The sequence below is a fragment of the Rhipicephalus sanguineus genome, chromosome 8 (genome assembly GCF_013339695.2).
Source record: "Rhipicephalus sanguineus isolate Rsan-2018 chromosome 8, BIME_Rsan_1.4, whole genome shotgun sequence".
NCBI lineage: Eukaryota > Metazoa > Arthropoda > Arachnida > Ixodida > Ixodidae > Rhipicephalus > Rhipicephalus sanguineus.
In genome coordinates, this window is record NC_051183.1 from 76,955,469 (window position 1) to 76,971,534 (window position 16,066).

Here is a 16,066-nt window from a genome sequence, read left to right on the forward strand (position 1 = left end):
CTCAATGACCAGCAGTTATCTCGCCTGCGCACTACATGCCCTGCCCATGCCCATTGCTTCTTGATTTCGATTATGATGTCCTTAACACCCGTTTGTTCCCTGACCCATTCTGCTCTTTTCTTGTGCCTTAAGCTTACACCTGTCATTTTCCTTTCCATGGCTCACTGCATGAACCTCAATTTATGTCGAACCCTTTTCGTAAGCCTCCAAGTTTCTGCCCGTGGCTAAGTCCCGGTGAGATGCAGCTGCCCATAAACATTTCATTCGGTGGTTAAAATAGAAACGCACCTGTAGCCGTTGTATGGACGCTGGATACTCGGCAGGAACCCACTTGTGCCGGACGTGCTTGCAGAGGATGCTACGCGGCAGACGCCTTGCAAAGTAAACGTAGTACGTGATGTCCGCAAGAAGCTCAGACAGATGATGCGGCACCTAGAGACACAAGCAAATGCGCAACGTTCATAATCAAAGGCTACACAGCAAAGGCACTGGTAAGCGTCTCGCTCACAAGTACACTGGCTCTCCCAAGTCCCACACATTTCACCGGTGAACGAAAGAAGGGGCATTTTAAGGGGTCGTTTTTTTCTTTCTTAGACATAACATTAAAGAGAACAGGCAATCAAACCAAGGCTTCCCTTTGCTTGATTGTCTGTTAGTTCTCATTAATATCATTCCACAGGTGTGTGACGGAGCATTAGTGATTGACAAGGGATTTGGATGAATAACAGATATGAACGGGAGTGAACGTTGGTGAATTTCTATAGATGTGGGGATACTTTCATACCCACATTGAGATAGCAAAATGAAAGTGTTTCTTTTCACTAGGTTGATGAAACACTGGCGGGGTGGTGTTTCATAGTTGTCTTATCAGGAATGAGGCAATGTAGAGGCCGAATTCTATTTATGTACATGATTTGGTGCAACCAAAGTGTTGCCGACAACACTTTACACGTGATAGGCAAAGATGCCATTTCCTCAGCCTCTCCTCCTCTTTCAACTTCTATGGAAGCCCAACTGATGTGGCGGACAAGGGTGTGCTCCCTTAAAGTCCGGAGTTCCAAAGCTGCCTCGTAGACATCAATATATCAGAACATCTGAAATTTCAGATGCTAAAAAGCTTTTGCGTCCGATTTTTCGAACTTCCTGCCCAAATTTCAGGTCCAAAACAGCACTAATTGAGCCCCCACCTCTGCAACATCTTTCATCTCCATGCTGGAACCAGCGTTTTCTTGAGTTAATTCATTTGCGACCATAGCGAAGCTTGAAAGGCAGCTTTGCCGCAATACGGGGGTGTGATGAGGTGAAGCATATTGAAAATCTAGGGACCACTTCGAATCGGACGTTGACTGCGTCTTGGCTGAGTTTGGCCGTAACGGAGCTTGAAAGGCAGCTTTGCCGCAATACGGAGGTGTGATGAGGTGAAGCATATTAAAAATCTGTAGGGGTCCCTTTCAATCGGACAGTGACTGTATTAATTTCGGGAAGTTCGAATAGTTCGAATAGTAAAATTTCAGTGCGAATCGAATCAAATAGCAAGCACTATTCGAAAAATATTCAAAATTTCGAATATTCGCACACCCCTATAATTTACAGACAGGAAAAAAATTGTTTTTTCCTTCAGTGTTCCTTTAAGTATGCAAAGCACGAGAAATGAAATTGTATTATAATTATAAAATGTCTGTTAAGTTGTTCACAAAGATAGATAAGGTCAGTGATTGTGATGGTCAACGAAAGGTTACGGCCAGCGATTGTGACAGTCGGTGAATGGTTATGGTCAGTGACTGCGACACCCACGAATGGGATGGGCTTGTGTTTCTGGCAGAGGTGAGCATTACTGGCTCAATATCCTGGCATGGTGAGTCGTCGCTTCTAGAGCACGGGGCCTTGAGTATATATTCCTTCTACATTCTGCCATGTGCCATCCTGTTTATTTTAGCTTCCTACATCATATTTAGCGAAAACCAACCTGTCTGATTTCCAATTCTATAAAAAAACGCCAGGCCTGCGCAGAACACGCAGGACAGTCGCAGTGAAAGCTGGAGGAGCGGCTTTTCTAGAGCCAGTTGTAAACTCTCTTGGGGCAACTACTGCAAGTACAGTTGCAGAATACCCACTACACCATAAATCATTATAATTTTGTGAAGTAGGGTAGTACCCACTATGAGATTATTCAACATCCTGTGGAGAAGCGGGGTACCCACTAAGTATTTGTAAGCCATTATGTGAACTTTGTTGATGTTGTGGCCAATGACGATGTAGAATTATGGCTGAGCTCTTTGTCATGGGTTAGAACCTTTAAACCAGTCACTCGTTATGCAATTCGCACTGTGTGACACCTGGTTGTTATTTTACTCTTCTGCAACGCTATATTACATCTGTTAATGCGGTTCTTTGCCCGACATGCAGCCTGTATAGGGTCTTCTTGCAAAGGAATTCCAAGCACCGGCGTGACTCTGCGGAAGAATGCTTGACTGCCACGGAGAGGGCCTTGGTTCAAATCTCGTTCGATCCAGGGTATTTTCTTTTCTAACTGCACGATAGCGGTCACGGACACCGGTGGCGGCGGACAGCTACGCCACCAACATCGGCTGTTTTTGCGATCCCATAAAAGCTTTTGCTGTAAAACAGGACTAACAGGCTCACTGACCTGAACCACTCGGTCTATGGGCAGGTATCCCTGGGGCTGGGCCGACTGCGAGTGCATTGCCGAACCGTAGGTCGCGTCCAGATGGTCATCGCCCCTGGTTAGCCGCAGCTTGGACTTGCTCAAATCCCGCCAGCCGCCCTCGGGTTGCGAAAGGTCTCGCACCCAGGGCAGCACAGGGTGGTGCTGGGGATTCACGCCCGTCCGGCCGCACAACTGCCGACAGATAGGCAGTTGCAGTTGCACGCGCAGTAAACATTTTCAGGGTTCCTTGTCAAGCGAGGTATACGAGCTTTCATGCACTCCTTACAAGAGAATAAAAGTTATTACACCAAGCTTAGTAGCGTTTGCTGTCGGGCTAGTTGGCACATGGCTGAAGCTGAATTGATGGCGCAAATGCTCGGACAGGCACAAAGAACACAGGACGCGGACAATTGCGGATGTGCGCTTGTCGGCGTCCTGTTTTCTTCGTCCCTGTCCGAGCATTTGCGCCATCAATTCAACTTCAGTTATAACACCAAGCTTTAAATATTTTTATGTACAAATACCTCACAGGCCTCACAGAGGCATTGTGTAAGGGGGCTTGGATACAAAAGTGGAATCAATGTAGGCTAATATCGAAAACAAAGGCAAGTACACAAAAGTAAGAACAATGTAGAATAACATCAAGAGCAGTGGCAAGTACAGCAAAATAAGTGTAAGTACAAAGCTAGTGATATCTAGTGTTAGATTACAAGACATTATGATTCAGCAAGCCTGAAACAAAATATGTCATTCTTTTGTAGGTCTTGGTGTAGTTCTAAGTCCTACGCTTAATGCAGCTCCACTAACGTGTAACCTGAGGAAGTGCGCAGCATGGGCAACCCAGCGATTTCCTTGGTGCTTCCCACTGCCTCGGCAATCGCGTGCTTGCCGAGGCGGTGGCGCCTTCTCTTGTGCGGCGCGGGTATCAGCCGCATGTTTCAGAAGAGTGTTTTGCGATTTTAGGTCAATTATTGCAATTATTTCTTAGTTATTTTCGTAGTTTATTTTGTTTTAGACCTTTTTAGTTAATTTTGCATAGGTTTTGAGTAGGGGTGTGCGAATATTCGAAATTTCGAATATTTTTCTAATAGTGTTTGCTATTCGATTCGATTCGCACTGCAATTTTACTATTCGAACTATTCAAACTTCCCAAAGACAAATGCAGTCAACGTCCGATTGAAAGTGACCCTTCAGATTTTCAATATGCTTCACCTCAATACACTCTCGTATTGCGGCAAAGCTGTCTTTCAAACTCCGTTACGGTCGAACTTAGCCAAGAGACAAAGTCCGGTTGGAAGTGGTCCCTAGAGTTTCAATATGCTTCACCTCACCACACCCCCGTATTGCGGCAAAGCTGGCTTTCAAGCTCCGTTACGGTCGAACTGAGGCAAGAGACAGTCAACGTCTGATTGGAAGTGGTCCCTAGATTTTCAATATGCTTCACCTCCTCACACCCCCGTAATGCGGCAAAGCTGCCTTTCAAGCTCCGCTACGGTCGCAAATGTATTAACTCAAGAAAACGTTGGTTCAAATATGGAGATGAAAGATGTGGCAGAGTTGAGGGCTCAATTAATGCTGTTTTGGACCTGAAATTTGGGCAGGAAGTCCGAAAAATTGGATGCCGAAGCTTTTTATGTGAACCAAAATTTCAGATGTTCTTATATATATAGACGTCTACGAGGCAGATTTGGCACTCAGGACTTGAAGGGAGCACACCCTTCTCCGCCACATCAGTTGGGCTTCCACAGAAGTTGAAAGAGAAGGAGAGGCTGAGGAAACGGCATCTCTGCCTATCACGTGTAAAGTGTTGTCGGCAACACTTTGGTTGCACCAAATCATGTACATAAATACAATTCGGCCTCTACATTGCCTCATTCTTGATAAGAAAGAAAACTATGAAATATGACCCCACCAGCGCTTCATCAACCTAGCGAAAAGAAACACTTTCATGTCGCTATCTCACAAGAACATACTTAGGGATTCTCTGCAACTTTTTCTGTAATTTCACTTTGAATTATTCGAAAAATGTTTGAGAAATATTCGAAAATTATTCGAAATTATTCGATTCGATTCGCACTCAATCTTTATTATTCGAATTCGCTTCGCACCCAAAATGTTGCTATTCGCACAGCTCTAGTTTTGAGCATTGTTAGCCTTGTTTTAGACCTGCACTGACCACTGCTTGACCATGCAACATGAGACGGTGGACGACGAGCCGAGCTCCTAAAGTGCTCCACACTTAAAAGGAAAATGCACAGTGTATTAGACATACTGAACGCATACCTAATACGCAAATTGTGCAGATTGCTGATATTAGCTAGGATAACGGTGCACATCGCAAACAAACCTTAAAACAACCGCATCAAGTTGCTGATGAAATAAAAAAAAAAGAATAAAAGAGGGAATGTATGAATCCCCCTTTCCCCTTTAAACCATTACAGGGAGAGGTGGGGGCCATGTTCCCACCCTTCCCGACTGGCTCCCATACGAGTTTGCACATTTATGGGAGCCATTCCTTTCATTCACCTGGTTGAGTGCCATGAGGTAGTCAAAGTTGCTAAGCTTGCCCCGGACCCACATGTCGACGAGCTTGTTGAGTGACGGAAGGGGCTCAATCTTCTCTTCTTCCTGTACGCACGCGGAGGGTGTAATGCGAGACACCCGGCGAGAGCCCGAGCTCCTCATGATGGGCAGCTGGCCGGTCAGTGACGACTCCACCCACGAGTCGGCTTGCAACGCCAGCCACCAGGGCGGCGTCGCTTGCAGCCAAAAGCGGTGGTCCAGACTCAGGTCACTGGTGAATGAAGGAAGAGTGGGGTAGGAATTCGAGGGGTCCCCAAGATGAAAATATCTGACGATAATCTGGAGCATAATATGACAATAAGCTGGAATCAGAAACGCATGCGATACAACAATGGATGTTCTAAATCCATTTGAACAAAAGTCATGGCATGTTGAAGATTGACAAATAAAATCCCAGCCTCACATAGACTCAGTCGTGGATGTACAACATATCGTAACTTTTGTTAAAACAGCCTTAAAACAACCATTCTTGTTTCACTGCATAAAGTTCTCATTTTAGATTATTTGTGATGTGCTGATTGACTTTGTAACTCTCTCAGTTTAGAAAAAATGCTGCTCCAAAAAGGCACATAAAATGTCTAATATTTCGAAAACTACATATTGTACAATATAGTAATTGCATACTTGAAACCAGCACACAAATGTGCAAAAACTCAGCGAATTTCATAATAACTAACCAGGGCTTAAAAAACAGATTTTTAGGATCCATGTCCCCTTTTAAAGAACACACAAGGTGACTCACGCAAGCGTCAGTGGTCCAAGCGGCAGGCCCAGATCGTGGATATAGCGCAAGACTCGCAGCAGCTGGTACACCACAAAAAGCAGTCTCGAGCCGATGAGCGCAGATGCACTGAACATGCCACAGTGCTCGACGGTGTGTTGCCGGAACTCCAAGAACAGGAGGAACTCGGATGCTGTCTCGAGCGCACAGTAGGCAGGAACGAGATGCGGGTGCAATGGAGCTGGCTCTGCCCCTGCACCAAGAGCACAGACAAGAGAAAAAAAGCTCACGGGATCCCTTATACATTTGCCTAAGACAACTCGAAGGCAAAAGCTGTCTTCTTTTTCATCTCATTTGACATATTGATTGTCCCCCGCCCCTCTCCGAAAGCTTTGTAACGCCGTCACGTGACCTTAACGCTTGATCAAAAGCGCGTCGATCACTGCGGCAGTGCAAAACCAGCTGAGGTGCAGAAAGCTTGCTATGCCTCTGATCATGGAGGCAGTGCAAAACCACGTTAGGCGCAAAAAGTTTTCGGAGAGGGGCGGGGGACGATCAAGACGTCATGTGACGTTGCGGGATGTGATGTCATGATGACATCGCAAATTTTGACGATTCGTGACATCATGATGACATCATAAGTTGACATCGTCACGTGATGATGGTTTTTTTGCCTCACTCGCGTTGACCCCAACGCTGTGGGACGCCGATGCCGACGGTCAATTTTCGTATTAGATGAGGCATCTAAGGCTTTTGCTTTAAAACTTGTCTCAGTTCCACCAAGCGTGAAATCTGCAGAAACAGCGGACCTGCGGGTCTCCTGTGTTTCCCCCTGCGATTTTCTACGATGTTTTGTGATTTTGTGCCGGTGTCTGCGATCCCGTTATTTGTAGAGTAGAGATGCAGGGGAAATGACGCGTGGCAGCGCCTGCCACACTCACCCCTGCTACAGCGACTTCAGGCCCTACTGCCGCTCGAGCCGCCCTTCTCTGTTTCACTCTGCGGCTACCGCTTTGTCCACGACCGATGCAGTTACGCCATCTATGGATGTATCTGGGAACCGAAGCGTGACATGCAGTGCGGACACTCATCTGTCATCAGGCCCAGCCTTACAAGAGCTCCGCTGTGGCAGATGCCAGTCATGAATAGAAAAACATGGCATGTGAATGAATAATTTTCAACAACTGAGGCGACAAGAGTTCTCGTTATGACAGCTGGTCAAGGGTAGTACGATCACTCACCTTCCGGATTTTCATCTTGCTCCCCCGCTCCCACACGTATGATTGGACAGGCGTAGAGACGGCTGATGATCTCCCGAACGGCACTGTTGTAATCCTGACATCGGAGAAAAACAAAACAAGATGAAGGAAGTGTGAAGAGAAAATATTTAATAATACACCTTAAAACACAATATAAAAACAGCGATATCAACAGACATCAAATTTTACTTTTTCATAATTAAAAGCTGCACAGCCTCCCACACACTATGATCACAGATTGTATTGGTTTAGCTGCTTTACCAATAATTTTTAAAATGAGAGAATTAAAGAACATATCACATGTCAAGAGCTCTAGCAATTACCCCCCCCCCCAGTCAAACCTACTCATAACAATACCAGTTTTAATGATAATTTTCGTGGCACTTGGAGATTGTTATAAGTGGATTCAACTGTACTGTGAATGCGTTGTGGCATGGAAACATGAGAGACTATAGTCGGATCCAACTTGAGAAGGCAGGAGAGGTCCTGCCAGATGACCAAAGCATGGCAGCCAATTGCCTTCGTGACTCAAGAAATAGTCCCGCTCACGTACTTGCCGATGTTCTCCGATGGCGGGTTCACCGACCGTCCAGCTTATGACTTCCGTATAGAGTGCGCTTCTTATTGGTGCAGGTGAAAATGCAGTAGACTTCTATTGTTGTACTCAACTATAGACGTAAAAGCGATGCAAACGAGCATACGATTGAAATGACAGTAACCAATGGTGATGCCCTCTCGTCCAGTACCTTGTCTTGTCTTACTGGAAGACATTTTTTGTAACACAACATGAACTATCCGCAGCCGCCACAGCCGCGAATCGAATCTGCGTTTTCATGCTTAGCGGTGCAAGGCCTTAGCGGCTAAGATAGCACAGCAGATGTACAAAATGGATGGGCACGTTACCTTGAATGGTTTGAGCTTGACAAAGTTCTCGTTCTCCTTGTCGGCTGTCTTGGAGCTGGAACTGTTCGCCTCCTTCCAGATGTTGCGATAGTTGGTCTCCGAGACGTAGCGAATGAGCTCCAAGTAACCCATGTCATGTGACCGACTCCAGGGCTCTTTCAAGCGGAGAGACACATATCTGGAAAATTTGAATTTTTTTTCCCCTGTTTATCAATGAAATGCCAATGCGCAACAGCGCTCTTACAACAGAACGTAAACGAAATTAGTCTCCTGGTGGCCAAGTATGCTATTCTCACTTTCTAATCAAATTGCAAGGTTGGACATCTCAAAGCAACACAGTGAAAAAGAGGGAACCATAAAGGGCATGTTTCAAATTAATTTCTACTACCAACGGCTGCACCTATGATCCCATGTTTAGCTATGTGATGCCTACGGGTAAAATGATGTTCGGAATCTGCCCACAGTGCCCCTAGGCATGATGGTTAACACTCCAAGGATTATTCTAGCACACAAACACCAATATTCATGAAGTTGGACGGAAGTATAGCAGCAATGACAGCTTAATTAGCATGTCATAGCATATGTAATGTGGATGTAATACAGATGTCATGCTGATATAATGCAGATGTAACAGCGATGCAAAGCATAACAAAATTAGTTCATAATCTTAAATACTGGATAGTGTGGATTCGTTATAATCTGTATTTGTCTTAATTTTCCATCCTTGACTGCTGTATGACTAACGGGCACTGCACCTGCATTTGCCAATGCTTCTATGTATACATGTAGGGAAGCTTTTCACAATAAAGATTAGTTGCGAGTAGCGATTGTCCTGTACATCAGTGTTCTTTCGCTGTCTTGTGACGAATCCGCGCTATCCAGTATTTAGGATTCGATGCAGAAGTGGATTTGGCTTCCACCTGTGGCATGTTATCTTATTTTTAAATGGACTCTCATATCGAAAGAAGCTGTCTGTGACATGTGAGGCCGCAAGAATGTGGGAGAGAAAAAAAGCCAGAGAGAGAAGAAGACCGTGGCAATGCCGAAGCCATGTTTCTTTTCTTCTCTTCTATGGCATTGTCGCTGGCTGCTGACGAGCGTGTGTGTGGTGCTTTTAGGAGTAAAGGAGTTGCCTGACGGAAGTGGGACGTGATGTCAAGGAGTAAAGTGAAGTTTGAAGTAAAAGACGCGAAATGAATCGAAAAGCTACAAAAGAAATTAGCAGCTTGACACATTACCTCTATGTTTCAACGTATATACTGTAATGTATTTACTGCAAAAACTTAACTAGTAGACCTTTGTTAACTGGTTAAATGTTGCCCTCGATTTCTCAGTCAAATAAATAGCAAGCTCTTCTTAGTGATCTAGCCAAAGAAGTGAAATCGGGCTACCGCAAGCCACAGGCAATTTTTACGATAACAATAAAAATTCATGCAGCATCTCCTTTAAGACTTGTCGAAGTTGTGCGTAAGCGTTGCGTTCTGTTGTAGCCTTGTAGGTAAGGGCTGTCCCTGGAACGCCATTGTCAGGAAGCATCGGTATGGCATCTTTCATTTTCTCTCGAGCACTCATTATCGTCTTGAACACTATCCCATGGTACGTGCATTCCACAGCCACCGACATCAAAATTTGGCAAAGTGTTTGCCATCAAAATTTCGCAAAGCTTGAATTTTCATGATGTGTACAGTCCTTTCTGTCAACTTCACATCTTGCCCTGCAGATGGCTTTTATTCCACTTCCAAGAAATTCAATGAAGCCTTCATGGAAGGTGCTATCTTGCCCCATTTGTTTCGTACCACGGGTACAATGCATTGATGTAGGTCACACATGTTCAAATTTTGCAAGCATGGATGCATAGCATAGTGGTTAACACAGTCACCTTAGGAGCATGAGGGCCTGGGTTCAAACCCAAGAACCAGAGTGATAACTTTTTCTTTTCATTAGTTCTTTTTAGCGGCGATCGTCTTGTGTGACAGACATATGGATGGAGGGACGGTTGGACGGACAGTTTTCTCGGAGAGCCAGTATCGAAGTGCTTATGCATTTAACAGACACTGCCATCACACTTGCCTGTTGTCCATCTTGACAATTCTGATTACGGTGATGAAGGCAAAGTCCTTGGCCATGGCTGGAGGAGTCTCGTGCACCAGAATCTCGCATTCTACGTCGGTCAGGTCGTCCCGGTGCACGAAAGAGCGCGGCACCGTCTTCTCCTTCACCAGAAGGCTCAGCCATTCCTGGTGCACCTGGGCATCACCGAAGCTCAATGAAAAATGGCGGCTGACAAAAAGCAGACACACATATCAGATGATAAAAACTTTCCTCTTGTCGAGAACAGCATGGAATTCTAAACGTGGACAACATTCATCAGCCAAGCTTCTGTAATTCTTCATGATAAAGAGCTTCCATTTCTTGATATGTCATAATATGTAACCATATGCACATGCATATGGTCGGCAAAAAAATTGCAGCTCACTCAGACTCACTCAAAAAATATATCTTGCTCTGAGGACTCACTCAGACTCACTAAATATTTACTCAACCGAACTCACTCAGACTCAGGCTCACAGCTTTACGTGAGTCTGATTGAGCCTGAGTGACTCAACTCATGAGTCCGTTAGCGTAAAATTAGCCATTTGGTGTAAATGCTCTTTAACGCCAATATCTTACATAATCGGTGCTCTACTATACGTCTTTTGATCTTGTACCGTCATATGGGAGTTATCCGTGGTTTCAATGCAGGAAGGGCATTTTTACGAAGCACGTGACTCACGCGAAATATTGTTCTGACGAACTTCCCGTGAAATAGTTTGCGGGGGAGGTGATGTCCCCTCCCTAACTCACGCCTCTGATCAATAAATAATGAGGTGGTGCATGAATGCCGGTGCGTTGAGGTATGTGTGATAGGCTTGAGCATAACCACAAGCCAACATAAGGCTCATAGTAATGCTGAAGATGACTACATACGCCTACAGGTCGGCAATAAAAGGTGCAGCTCACTCAGACTAACTCAAGAAATATGTTTTGCGCTTAGGGCTTACTCGGACTCAGACTCACTAAAATTTTCTTCAGCTGGACTCACTCGGACTCACTCACACTTAGACTCACAGTTCGATTTGAGTCTCAGTGAGTCAACTCGTGCGTGAATTTGCCAACCTATGTGCACATGTGACTGTTTTTTCTGAATGTACGATAGAGGAGGGATTGATTGAGGGCTCGTTTCTTTGTTAGACACAACGCACATTACTTGTGCGTTTTAACTATGGTACAGTAATTACGACATAAATGGAAAGGAATTAAAGTGGATGAAAAAGTAACTTGCCGCAGGTAGGGACCGAACTACAATCTTCGCATAACACATCCGATACTCTACCATTTGAGCTACAGCGGCTGTCACTTTCCCATCCACTTTATCGGGTATTTAGGTTTATGTATCCACGGAGTGCTAGCCAGCCATGACTGCGCCAGGCATGACAGCATGATAGGCATGACAGCGTAGCCATTACAGCGAGTGTGGAACGCTCTTTTTTTGCCAGCTGGCGTCCCGTAGCATGTGACCTCATTACGAGCTGGAAGCTGATTATGTGAGTGGTCAGGACACGTGACCATAAATGCTCAAGAGCCGTTGGGAGCGATTTTCATGAAGAGACATTACTTTTCAAAATTAAACATTCGGTTGATAGTCAGCACTCATCCCGTGTTTTTCCTCTTTGTTTTGTCCGTGTTTAGAATTCCGTGCCATGCACAACAAGATGACTCACCATCAACTCACCCAAATGTGCATTCTTCGACAAAAGCTTTCAGCAATGAGCTGAAGCTAAACGAAGCAAGGCGCACATTTTTAAAACCCTGCTCCGAGAGCACACGCATTTGGTTTGTTAGACACCGACTTCAGTCATGATTTAACTTTACGCCTGGCCCGCAAGACGCAGCAAGCTTGTAAAACTGCCATAGGTTCACGAAGACGATGTCTTCATTAGATTGCGTCGACTTTCCTCTTGCTAAGTTTGGCTGGTTCATCTCCATGTCCCACTTTGGCATGCACTGCCACACAGAGTGAAATGCATGTGTAACGGTGACTGCCAAAGCGCGACATAACAATGATGCTACAGCGAGTAGACCCATTTCAAGCTCTGCTTACTTTAAATAACAGTAATTCAGATGCAAGAGCATCTGAATAAGTTTTCTAGAAGCAACTACCCCTCTGGCAATCTTTCACCATTAGAATACTTGCTATGGAGGTTTTCAAACAAGGAGAAGTGAAGGAGCGCACCTAACTGGACTGGTTGGTACATGATTAAGATGGGAACAAACAGCGCAGGACACGCTGTTTGTTCACACAACAGAGCAGCATGCAGTGTTCACCATATATTCGCATATGCAACGTATTCACGCTACATCAACATATTCAGCTATATATTTAACAGTAGTGCTTTCTACAGGACAAAAAGCAAAAGGATACAGGTCGTGCACTGTGCTCCACAAATGGCTTGCACTGGCGTCACTGAATGTTGCAAATGCACGTATAGTGGGAAGCTGTGTTTGTGATGCCGCGTGAACACTATCAGCACATCGTATGCTTACTCCGTCGTTCTTCAGGCACAGAGACCAATAACGTTCAAGCCACGTCTTTTTCACTTTGAAGTAGGTTAACCAGAGCAGTGAATGCGCCGATTCATATAAAAGCTGAGAGCGAAATGCATGGTGTATGAATATGCAAAACCAACTAGCCCAACTAGTCATCCTGTTGGAATGTGCCGTAGCCACCATGTAGTACCAGGACGTTACGAAGCTGTGTTCGAGATGTGTATGCTATCGAAATGCATATGCCTAGACTGAATTGGCTATTCAAGCACTTGATGTAGTGACCTGTGATAATAGCCAAGTGGTGTAGGTACGCTATGTCAAATGAAACGGGCTGATGATCTGCTTGCTTTAAGAGGTTGAACAATGTTTGTAGTGCTGCCTACATTTCAGTGGATACCGGCTAATTGTGGTACCCTAGCTAACAAAAATGCAGATGAAGCGGCCTGCAAAGGACTTCAATACTAAAATTGCAGGCAAATTTATTTCACCAAATCCGATGCTTCCTAGCTGGCTAAAAGACTTGCTTCTGGAGAAAACAAGAGGCTCTGGAACCTTCAGACACGTCATTATACTTTCCTTTACTCAATCGACCCACATCTCAGATAAAGACTCCCGTTCAGAAATCTTCGACATCGGGAAACTCTGTACCATCGGCTTTGTCTAAACACTGCCTACGGAAACAGGTTACAGTACCGCTTCAGGGAAGCGGCAAGTCCATAATGCAACAACTGCAGCTCAATCGAAATTGCAGAACACATTTTATTTTTGTGTCGAGTGTATGACTATGAGTGAGCACTCGATGAACATTGCATGCTTTCTATCATGCAGAGAACTTTATCATTTGACTGTGTCTTAGGCCCTTTAGCCTGCCTCACGCAACAAAGGAGTGCGGTGAAATATCTGTTTGCCTATTTGGATAGTATCGGTCAGCTTGGCAAACTTTAGTTGTATATTTATTTAATTTCTATCATATTTTAACATTTTTATTTTATATCATTCTCTCTTTCTTCCTGTTTTTCAGTCCCCAGTCCCCTTCCCCACGCAGAGTAGCAAGTCAGTGATTTGCATACGCCGGCTAAATTCTCAGCTTTTCAATAAAGAGCTCTCTCTCGCTCTCTCAAGCACATGAAATTACACCTGTCCTGAAGCACTTGCTTCAGGACAGGTGTAAGAGAAAGCTCAATGGGTTAGCATACCTAGCCGAAATGAAACAACCTTCCGGCGGCGTTGACACTGTATATAAAAGAAATTTTTCAAAAAACTTTGCCAAGTGTGTACAGTTGCATACAGACTAAAAAGCAGCCGAATCTTGATGCGTTTGATTGCTATTTTTGTTTATGACAGTGTTTTTACACCCAGGCGCTGGTCTGCTGATTTGTTTCATGCACTGCTAACACCATGCACCCATTATCGTGAGAACATGCATGCAAGTTCATAAACCGACTTGACAACAGCAGCCATGCGTGACCGTTGCTGATAAGTAGGCTGTGTGGTCTACCTGTCAAAGTGCATACGGTCAAAGTGCATTCGTTCATTCACTCAACACTGAAGCCCACATATCTGCAATGTAAACAATGGACGTGTTGACAACACTGCTGCTTATTTCGAAGTAAGTTGAAAGAAGACTTGTCTGAATTACTAGAGCCTTATTCAAGTTCCTCACATATCTTTTCTTTTTTCTTTATATTGCAACAGTAGACGCGTCACTGTAGTTCTTAAACATCCACGTCTGACATGAAGAAGCCATCCCCCCGTCTGGTGTGTGTCTCTGTGCTTTTGTCTACATCTTTAACGTGCAACGGTGTACGAATACGATGTTAGTTCGTGCACAAAACCCTTCAGAAGCGCTGCAACTACGTTGCCACGCGTTTCTAGCATAGCCTCAACAAAAGAACCACATTGTGCGCGAACATTCAAAGGGTAATGCAAAAATTAATGTGAAGAGTCTGGGGTGAAGCCGGAGTTCGTTTCCGGAGGGGGGGTTCGACCCCCCCTTTCTGAACGTTCGTGTTTGTATGTGCGCAAAACTTCATTGGGGGGGGGGGGGGGGGGAGGTAACCCCCGAACTATCCCTTCGCCACTGTACGTGCCAGTTCGCGTGAACGCTACACCAGTTAATCCGCGGGAGCAAAGTCGTACAAACGCCCGGCACATCCGACAGCTGAAGCTTAGCTTCAGTTGCGGCTTAGGTTTTGCCCGCTTAGGGTCTGCATCGGAGACTAAAATCGAACATGACAGCATGACACCTCTTGTAGTCCATTCTTAATGAAAACCAGCAGATAATGGAGCCAAGGAAGGTATAGGGGACGAAATGTACTGTAGTAATTGCGATACAGATGTGAAGAAAGTAATGTGGACGAAAAGAGCAACTTGCCGCCGAGAGGGACCGAACCTGCAACCTTCGGACAACGCTTCCGATACTCTACCCAGTGAGTTGCGGCGGCGGCCGTCCTCTCGTCCACTTTATCGGCTACCTAGGTGCATGCAAACCTGTGAAGGTCCAAGTAGCATATGATTAGAAAGCATCAGTATACTTACAAGGCAAGTCGCTTTATCGGCTCCGACAGTTCTTACATGACTCTGTCGGACGCCGACAGTTTGTCTCAGAATTGTCTTGAGGTCCATCGCTTAACTCGTTGCCAACGCTCGCATGACACTCGCAAATGAATGAGATCCAACCGGCCAAGTTTTAAAGAGCACAACACGGCAGTAGCTGTTTGTTTTGTTTACGCTTCAGTGGATAAACTAGCGCTCGCGTTTTTTTCCGAGCTGCTTCGCTCGCCACACGCAAGCGCTGGTGGTCGTCACATGAAACGAGCTGACCAGCCGTACAAGCGGATGAGATAACTGTTCTCACGTAATCAGTAATCATAGAACACAGTCAAATGGCAGCAAACATTGCCGGTTCAACCGGAGAGCCATCCATCCATCCGCGTAGATGAGATGCGCTACCGGCGCTACTCCCCCTTTTTACTGTAAGCATCATCCGTACTTTCGTAGCACAAATTAAAGTCATCAAACAGCCAAAGTAAGCGTTATATCTAGAGCTTGCCAGTTGCAATTTTTGTGCAATGTGAACGAAACCATCGGAGCAAACTAATTCATATCGAAAGGCTTCAAGTAGTCTTACGATAGTGGCGGCTGCGGTGATGGCCTTTCCAAGATGTCCGGGCCCGCGTCTTTTGAATCAGTTTGTCGCTATTCTGCGCTGCATCTTGAATAAATTTGCCAGCATTACGTAAGCGAGCAATGCAGATTGGGGTGGGGAGGAGAGGTGTCGAGTCTATGTGCACTGGAGAGTGAGGTACGCGAAATAAAGCTGTAATTGTTCTGAGAATTGGGAAG

General features: G+C 45.2%; 1 protein-coding gene across 1 annotated transcript in view; it reads right to left on the bottom strand.

Moving 5' to 3' along the window:
- Positions 1-15,614, bottom strand: part of LOC119402120 (WD repeat-containing protein 81) — a 96,668-nt gene extending 81,054 nt beyond the window's left edge. The window contains exons 1-8 of the mRNA XM_037669236.2: positions 15,260-15,614; positions 10,205-10,380; positions 8,135-8,312; positions 7,214-7,307; positions 5,994-6,225; positions 5,195-5,462; positions 2,648-2,860; positions 289-432 (exon numbers count right to left, since the gene is read on the bottom strand). Coding sequence (XP_037525164.1) covers positions 289-432; positions 2,648-2,860; positions 5,195-5,462; positions 5,994-6,225; positions 7,214-7,307; positions 8,135-8,312; positions 10,205-10,380; positions 15,260-15,346 — 1,392 coding nt within the window. The 5' untranslated portion in view covers positions 15,347-15,614. The remainder of the gene's footprint in view (positions 1-288; positions 433-2,647; positions 2,861-5,194; positions 5,463-5,993; positions 6,226-7,213; positions 7,308-8,134; positions 8,313-10,204; positions 10,381-15,259) is intronic.
- Between the last annotated feature and the right edge of the window lie 452 nt (positions 15,615-16,066).